The following is an 8,902-nucleotide window of genomic DNA, read 5'->3' as shown; positions in this document are numbered from 1 at the left end:
AATATATTTGCAGCGGTACCTATACTGTCTCACTTGCCCAACACAAAACTACAGAAAATTAACTGGTGCACTTGCAAACTTCTAGTTCACCTATCGCCACTATAACATAACATTTCTAAGACCACAACCCAGATAACTACCTATTATCATCTAATGATTATAATATCAAATATCTAATATAAATACATAACCAAATTGTACACCATTGACAATACGGGTTAAGATTCCTGGTTCATGTGTCTGACATATCTGGCATCTTCACTGCAATAATTGAAGATCAAAATGCTCAACATATTTTATAAATCAATACAAATGACATAATGCTCAAGGAGCAAAAAGCAAGACTATGCTTATATACAACAATATCCATAGTTGTTTCGCTAATGGAATGAATAAAACTCACTAATACAAAGATATATTATAGCAAAATGAAAAACTAGATATTGCAAGTATGAACGGAAGACTAGCAGATCACATCTTTTGCCTTCAAGTGAGGAATTCACTCATCCACTGGGAAACACCAGCTGCAAAGTATACTATAATTGCGTGCTTTCCGGTTACCGAGACATCACTTGAAGAGGAAGGATCATCATCTAAAGCACGAACTATGTAGTACGAAGAAGCTCAACAACTTCAAGACAAACCATCCTCTTCAACATGTAAAAAATCCAACTCAATCCAGAGACACATCTGATGCAACTACTTTTTCTGCCTTTAGTTCATATGAGCCAAGCTTGCCAACCATAGAAGGAACACAGCCAATCAATCAAAGCCCAAAGAGAAAGACATCACCAACCAACAACACCTCCGCAAAACAAGCAAAAACTAAGTAAATGTGGAAGCATAAAGTTCTACCACAATGTAGATAGAATCTTTTGTCCAAGTAATGGTTATATATATATATATATATATATATATAACCACAATATAGATAGAATTTTTTATCAACACTATCCTGGCCATAGATACAGTACTTTTGTCAAGGCTAGGCATGTAAATACTATTTTTGCCAATGCAGTATCTTCTGCAATGTAAATACAAGTTATTCATGAGTTCCAGCAAAACTAACAAACTAACCCCATTGCAGAAACATTGTCTGCGCAACCTCGCGCAAAGCGCAGGGGCACATCAACTAGTAAGTCCATTAATTGTCATGGTGCCCTATTAAGTAGTAAGTAGTTAATCACTCTACCTTGCCAATTTCTTCTCATCTCTGGTTCTCTAGCGGACTCCATAATTGCAGTTTACGGTTTCTATTTGTTTGCTTTCTCCCTTTATAACCACTTCCTCTTCTTTTTCTCTATTTTTCATCTCCTTATATCTATCATCTTCTTCTGTTCGGATTTTTAAAAATATATGTATGAGTTGTATACATTCATTTTTGGGTAAGTAAGAATTTATTAGTACCTAAGAACCAAACTAACATACAAGATATGTTTCAAATCAACAATTCTAACTTACACTACTTACATATGATGCTTAATCTCACGGTAGTCTGAGACACTTTGTGCACTGAATACAAAAGAAGTAGCACAGCTACCACTAAAATTTCAACTTGAGAAAATGTTCTCTGGTAATAACCAAACCCTTTATAGCCATCTATTAGTATCCATCTTCTTAACCTTCTTGATTTGGAACTTCATTCTTAACCACTCACCTCTAGGATTTGGAACTAGGAACTTCATTTTACAGTGTCATATGCTTTATGCAAATCAACTTTAATTGTACACAATGGACTAGCTGCATCGCTGTGGTAGTTTCTCAATAGTTCTTATGCAAGCAATACATTGTCAACAATTTTCCTCCCAAGAACAAAAGCAGATTGTGAGAGACTGATCAACTAAGGCAAAGCCTCTTTGATTCTATTTGCAATAATCTTTGTAATACACTTATACAAAGTGTTACAACAAGAGATCGACCTATAATCAAATAAAAAGAAAGGGTTCTGGACCTTAGGAACCAAAGTTATGATAGTAAAGTTAATTTCCTTTAGGAGTTTACCATCCCTAAAGAAAGAGATAATAGCTTTTGTTACCTCTTCCCCAATAATACGCCAAGCATGATTGAAAAACTTACCATTGAAACCATAAGGCTCAAGAGCCTTTCCATAAGCAATAGAGAACAAGCTATACTGAATTTCTTCAGCAGTAACCTCCCGCATCAAGTAGCTCTGTTGGCCTTGGTTGAGGACTTTAGCAACAAAAAGAGACAAATCAACAGGAGCTTCATCAATATGCATCTGTGGTGGATCGAGCAATTACTGAAAGTAGAATATAACTTCCCTTTCCAACTCATCATAATCTTCTACTCGTGTCCCATCTTTCCTAGCAATTGATATTATTCTATTACATTGATTTCTTTGGTTAACCCTTTTGAAGATGAAACTTGTATTCTAATCTCCAAGATTCAGCCATGAAGCTCGAGATTTTTTCTTATAGAAGTTACCATATAAGTAACTTCTTTATACTTCGAGATTTTTACCATGAAGTTCTCTATACTTCTTTACCAACAATTTTTCTTTGGAAAGCAATTATTTGTCCCTGAGATGGTTATCAATCTAACTTTGAATGGCCTCTAGTTCATTTTTTGCCTCCAACACTTTGTTAGATAAGTCACCATATTCCTTTTTGTTGAACTTCTTCAACTCCTACTTCATCATTTTCAATTTCTGATAGATACAAAACACGGGAGTACCTTGAACATCAATATTCCATGTTCTTGATACTAAAAACATAAGCTTCTCATTTTCAATCCAAAAATTAAAGAATTTAAAGGGCTTCTTGACTCTTGGCATTTTGGAAGGATTTTCACAAGGATTTTAGCATGATTAAGTGAAAAACAAGCTTTAGAGAAGGGAAAATGCCTGCACGAGCTCTCATTAGCTGATACTCTTTCAATTTTCTTATAAATAATATTCTCATCTTGCCAGTTATTACACCATGTAAACTACATCCCTGTGTAGTTCAAATCCTCTAAATTAGTTTCAATACAATAGTTATTAAAATCATTCATGTACTGTGGCCAATCAATGGAACCCCTGCATCTTTCATATCCAAACCTGATAGCATTGAAATCTCCTACTATTATCCATGGAGTAGAGTGCATCAGTCTAGCAAAGCCTACTATGTCCTTCCAAAGCTCTTTCTTGTTTGTGAGTCATTGTCTCCATAGACAAAAGATATAATGTAGCTAAAGTCATTATTCATTGAGTTTATCTTACAATGCATGACTTGGTCCAAGGAGCCAATACAAAAGACATTCAAAAAGTTTGGGTCCCAATACACCCAAATTTTACCAGGAGAAGACCAACTGTAGTTATAAAGATACCTTCAAGAGGGAGCAATTGCCATTGAGATCTTATCTTTATTCACAACTTTCACTTTTATTTCCAAAAAGGCTCCTAACCTAATATTATTATCTTCCAAAAAAAGGCCTAACTTTCTTTTGTTTGATAGATTTATTCAATCCTCTAACATTCTAGCATCCAATATACATAGACAAAAAGTTGGGATAAGGTTTAATATTGATTACCCTTGGCAGGGGATGTCCCTTGCACCATCTTCTGGCGAATGCTTATTTTTCTTCTTCTTCTTCTTTGCATTTCTCTTCTTGAAGTTAGCTATGATCTCATCCGAATCAGCACAAAACATTTCAAGTTCCTCGATAACTTCCACATCAACAGCATTTAGCTCCATAATGGAATTATCATATGAAGAATCCTTGGGTTGATTTTGTTGCGGTTCAACAGCTATGTCATGTTCATCCAACTCTACTTTAGGAACTTTGGTATAAAAAGACATCGCAGTCCCATCAACAATTTTATGGACAACCAATTCTATTTCAGACAACATAGCATCGGCTGAAGTTGCACTTGAATTTTGAGTCTTTTCCATATCCTTAGAATGTGAACTCATCAAAATAGGGGTTTGTTTCTGTTGATCCTAGAAGTCTCTACATTGGGGAAAGGAGTGACCAAAAGTTTTGCAGGAGTTGCATTGCATAGGCTTCCGCTGATATTCAGCTCGGATCTTAACAAATTGACTTCATTAATTTTAAGATCAAAAGAGCCCACCAAAGGTTCTGCATCTATTTCCACGTAGATCTGAGCAAAGGCAAGCCCTCTTGAAGTTTTCAGTAATGGAATCAAAATGCAATGGCCTACCTATTGCACTGGCAACATAACTAAAACCTTGAGCAAACCACATTTGCATTGGTATGTTATAGAATTTTACCCAAACAGGAATCTTTTCATGTTTCTCCTTTGTCAATTTCAGTTTGGAGTGCCATTTTTGAAGAATCAATGGTCTTGCAGCAAAAAACTAAGGTCCCATCTCCATCACCTGCATACATTTTTCTTTACTTTCAAACCTGAATAAGAAGAACCCATTTCCAATGGCTAACACCTCTATAAGACCCAATTTATCCCAAATCCTATGGGAAATAGAATTGACAACCCTATAGGGGAGAGTTTCATCAATAAAGTATCCCACTAAGCATTCCTTCCAGCGTGCATCAACCTCTTCAAAGATGGTGTTTAGAGGGTTTACTTGGACCTCTCCTTCGTTACATTCCAGTTGAAAATATTGCAGCTCCATTTTCTCTTTTAGCATATTTGGTCCAAACTTGAATAAGTTTGCCCACTGTCTAATATTCGTTCCAAGAGTAGAAGTCTTAGCCTAAGAGAAATCTACTTTTTCAAGCTGATTAGTTGACTATCGTGTTGATTTTCCAGTTGTTGGATAACCATCAAACACTTGGTTATCAAACACTTGGTGGGCACCCTGCTCCACAATTTTACCGTTACCTTTGTCCCGACTTAGTGGATTGTCACAAGCCTTAGCTGCTTCATCTGCATCAGATGCCATAGCAAGCAAGGTATTCAGTGTCAAAGATATCTGTTTTGATGTAGTTCCCTGATGGTGTTGGTTATCCTCAAGCTCCACCTCATCCGCCCAAGACAACCCAGTAGATCTTTCAAAGTCATGGTGAAACTCTCTGTCCCCTCTGTATGCTTGCCTTCTTGCACCTCTAGCCCCAAAGCTTGCACTACCGAGATTTAGACCTCCTCAGTTGTATGTAGAGGTGTCAAAATGAGTGACTTGACCAGGTTTGAGTTGGGTAAAATGGGTAATGGATATAAGTGAATTAATCTATTTAATTAAATGAGTATAAATGGATAAGTCAAAAAATGAATTGGGTAACCTAATTACCCATTTATAATTCATTTATTTTAACTTTTTATAAACTCATTTAAATTCATTTTTGCAAACTAAATTATCAATTTATATCACACTTTGCACCCATCATTAGTTTTAAATATTTACTTATAATGTTCAATAAGCCTAATTATCAATTTTTTTTCTATCCGTACTCTATGTCGTAAAATTACATACTATTTAATAATTAAATAATAAGAATATAAAAATTTAAATTAAGTACTATAAAAATTAACATATAAACTTAATCCAAAAATTTTGATTCCCTAATATATTTTTCATGTATAAATTGAAATTTTCATTCTGGTAAGGTAGGAAAAGAGGCTAAACTTATCATAAATTGATAATGCTAAAAAATGAGTAAGTTAACAAATTAAGAGAAAATAAAACCAACAAATAATAATAATAATGAAACAAAAGTAGCTAACATCATAAAAAAATGAAAAATATGAAAAAAAAGGGCGGGGGAAGAGAAGAGATATGCAAAAACTTAAGATACCCATACCCATCTATTCATGGGCGAGTATGGGTAAATTGGGTTTGATGGGTTACCCAATAATACCTATTTAATAAATAGGTATTATTGGGTAACTCATTTATACCCATATGCAAAAACTTAAGATACCCATACCCATCTATTCATGGAGGGGTATGAATAAATTTAATTAAATGGGTTGATTTGCCACCTATAGTTGTATGTCAGCTGGCATTCACCTCTCTTGGACTTGTGTAACTGCTTCCTTAATTGTTTAACCTTATTCTTAAGTGTCTCAATGTCAGCATCTTTATCCAATTGTGGAGATTCCATATTCTAGCCCTCAAAAACACAAGGTTCTAAAGCCATGGTGGATGCAGAAAGAATCTTCTGAGGGGTTCGTTCCATTTCGATATTTTTAACCAGATTCTTCTTACAGATCTTTGGGAATTTTCTGATCAAATATGGTGCAACTCTTAGCCAGTTTCTTAGAACTGAATCCACAATGTCGATATGGAAATGGTCTTTAATGAAACTCTCTTTGTATACATTTATAGGTCTAAAAAGATTTTGGGTATTTCAGATTTTATTTATCACGTCGTCATTCAGATTTGATTTTTAACAAAAATATTTCGCGTAATCAATGTTGGTTTGGAGAGGACTTATGGAGGTTATCATGAAATGGAATTGAATTTCGGCTTGATCTTAATAGTTGAATCAGTCGAGCGCTCGTAACAGTCATTTGAGACCATAGGTCGGATAGCGATGTAGCCAATGAATACACTGATATTGATGATTATCACGGCCACTGATAAGAGGGCAGAAATAATGGCAGCACGCTAGATCAAAGGACTGGTGCATCATTTGGCATTGGAAGATCCTGATTGTTGGTGGCTGGAGAAAAACGACATTGAATATATATGTGTGTGTGTGTGTGAAGATAGTGATGTTTTATCTTTCTGGGTATTTTATGATGGTGAATTTGGATCTGTGGAGATTGAGGAAATATTGAGAGGGACACAGCACATGGTTCTTGGCCTTAATTTGTCTATGATTTTAATCTGATTCAATGCTTGATAATCCTTTCTACAATAAAATATTATAGGAAAAAGTAGAAAGAGTTCATACATATTTGGTTTTGAGTAATAAAATTTTGTTCACCGCTGAACTTTTAAAGTTTGAATGCTCTCCTAAGTTATTAAAAAGAGATTAGAAAAATCATAATTTCAGGATAGGTTTCGGTCGAATTTTAGTGTTTGACTTCTTAATGGTAATTTTGACATTTTGATAAAAATTGCTATGGTTGGAAAATAAATGCGCTGACAATATCACTAGCCAATTATCTTGTTAAAATCTGCTTTTGTTAATTAGAATTACTAAGCGACTAATAAACATGGACGTTAAGCTCTTAGCATGTTGTTTGTAGCTATTAAATGATCCATATGCAAAACACTCTTTACTGCTCTTCAGTTAATAGTACACGAATTAAACGGCATACAATTACAGAACAATATTTTTCCCCTACTCAAAATTAACTTTCCTTGAACACCGGTTACATACCAAAAGAATACTTAACCGGCCTCAAAAGTGAAAGCACGAGTGTCAATCGGCACAAAAGGAAGCACAATACAAGTTCTCCGCTAGCTCATTTACATTGTTGAAGTTTGGACCCTTTCCAGATTCAGAAATCCCACATGAATTAAGAAACATCTACATGAACAAATGGTTTCCCTAATTTCCATATTCATTTCATTTTAACATTCATAACCACAAGAAACTACGCACCATTCAATTGTTTCCCCCACTCAAAACTAACTTTCCCTGAACACCAGTTACATACCCAAAAATGCTTAATTGGCCTCACAAGTGAAAGCACGAGTGTTAATCGGCACAAAAGAGAGCACAATACAAGTTCTCCTCTAGCTCATTTACATTATTGGAGAACTCAGGATTCTTTCCAAATTCAGGAATCCCACATTAATTTAGAAACATCCACATGAACAAAGGGTTCCCCTATTTTCCATATTCATTTCATTTTAACAATCATAACTACAAGAAACTACACGCCATTCAATAAGATAAAAAGCTCGAATAAAAGGAGCAATTTTAGCTTCAATTAACTTTTTGTCAAGTACAAGGAACAAAAGGGGATAGGGGAAGGGTGGGTGGTGGTGGGTCTTGCAGGGAGTGGGGGGGGGGGGGGGGGGGGGATGGTTAATAAAGCTTGTCTTGAGAGGCCAGAAGCGCATATGGGATTAAGAACAAATATATCCGTGTCATTCAGTGAAGTTAAATGCTGAGGAGAAGGTTCAATCCCAGAAGTGAAACACTGCTTTCATAAAATTCAAATTTTAATTTTAACCCAAAAAAAGATACACGTCATGGAAACACGAGGAAAAGGTTTCTGGCCAAAATTGAATTAAATTTCTGTCGTCTTTTTTTTTTATTAATAGTCGAACCAAGGATCTTACATTTAACTGCCTAATGCCTCTATCAGCTAATGATAATTGTAACAATTTCACTGAATGTTCTTTTTCAAGCAAGCATAGAAATCAAATTTCAAGGATGTTATTTTTCCTTTCCACAGAAGCCATCCACTTTGTTTGTCTAAGAAAAATGATATACATCATCATCTGCATGAGTTTTTATTAATGCTGATTCTATTTGCTTTTCAAGGCCAAGAACCCCAAGTCTACCCTTAAACCATAAAATACCACGGGCTGTGTGCCAGCTGCACTCCGCCCCCCTTGTCATCTGGGTATTCATTAACCCCTATATCCAAGAAAAGATAGGACGGATCACAATAATCATTCGAGGGCAGATCATACTCACATTGGTTGCACAGGGAAGCTCGAAGGAATAAAGTTTTGAGCAACCAATGAAATTACATCATTAAACGATGGTAATGCATACCTGGATCCAATATTAGGGAATTGAGAAAAACATACCACTACCCAAGTTCACTTGCTCAACCCTTAAAATTAATTCTATGGGAACTTTAAAAGCAGCGTAAATTGCATGTTTTACTACTAAACTACCAAAGAACGGAGAATCCTGCATCAGCTGCAACTTGAGTTAACCTCGTACATCTGGACATTTCAGGAGTTCCAGTTCTTGCAGATTTGACAAGTAGACCTTTCTAAACAGGCCCCTCCCATTCGAGTTCTTAAATAGCTGGAAGACATATCCCATCATTCAGTACTTCCCTGTG

General features: G+C 35.5%; 1 protein-coding gene across 4 annotated transcripts; it reads right to left on the bottom strand.

Moving 5' to 3' along the window:
• Positions 1 to 270: 270 nt before the first annotated feature.
• Positions 271 to 5,145, bottom strand: LOC113703248 (uncharacterized). 4 transcript variants are annotated; one of them, XR_011822605.1, is made up of 3 exons: positions 3,532 to 5,066; positions 2,077 to 2,190; positions 319 to 805 (listed from the first exon to the last, which is right to left on the bottom strand). XR_011822605.1 is itself a non-coding variant. In XM_027224549.2 (2 exons), exons 1-2 carry the CDS (start codon positions 3,912 to 3,914, stop codon positions 2,142 to 2,144), a joined length of 432 nt encoding a protein of 143 aa, XP_027080350.1. In that variant the 5' UTR covers positions 3,915 to 5,066; the 3' UTR covers positions 319 to 2,141. The 4 variants fall into 4 exon arrangements, 1 of the variants encoding a protein (XP_027080350.1); XR_011822606.1 differs by having other exon boundaries at positions 319 to 733; XR_011822607.1 differs by having other exon boundaries at positions 271 to 2,239; positions 3,532 to 5,145.
• Between the last annotated feature and the right edge of the window lie 3,757 nt (positions 5,146 to 8,902).

The sequence above is a fragment of the Coffea arabica genome, chromosome 10c (assembly GCF_036785885.1).
Source record: "Coffea arabica cultivar ET-39 chromosome 10c, Coffea Arabica ET-39 HiFi, whole genome shotgun sequence".
NCBI classification, from domain to species: Eukaryota; Viridiplantae; Streptophyta; class Magnoliopsida; order Gentianales; family Rubiaceae; genus Coffea; species Coffea arabica.
This window is presented reverse-complemented; position numbering and strand designations above follow the sequence as displayed.

What these genes read in the sequence shown, in the direction of transcription:
- LOC113703248 (XM_027224549.2), bottom strand. Translation starts at nt 3,914, where the DNA reads ATGAGTTCACATTCTAAGGATATGGAAAAGACTCAAAATTCAAGTGCA. An exon ending in AGGGACATCCCCTGCCAAGG is followed by an intron (nt 2,191 to 3,531) that starts GTAATCAATATT and finishes TTGTTGCTAAAG; the next exon opens with TCCTCAACCAAGGCCAACAG.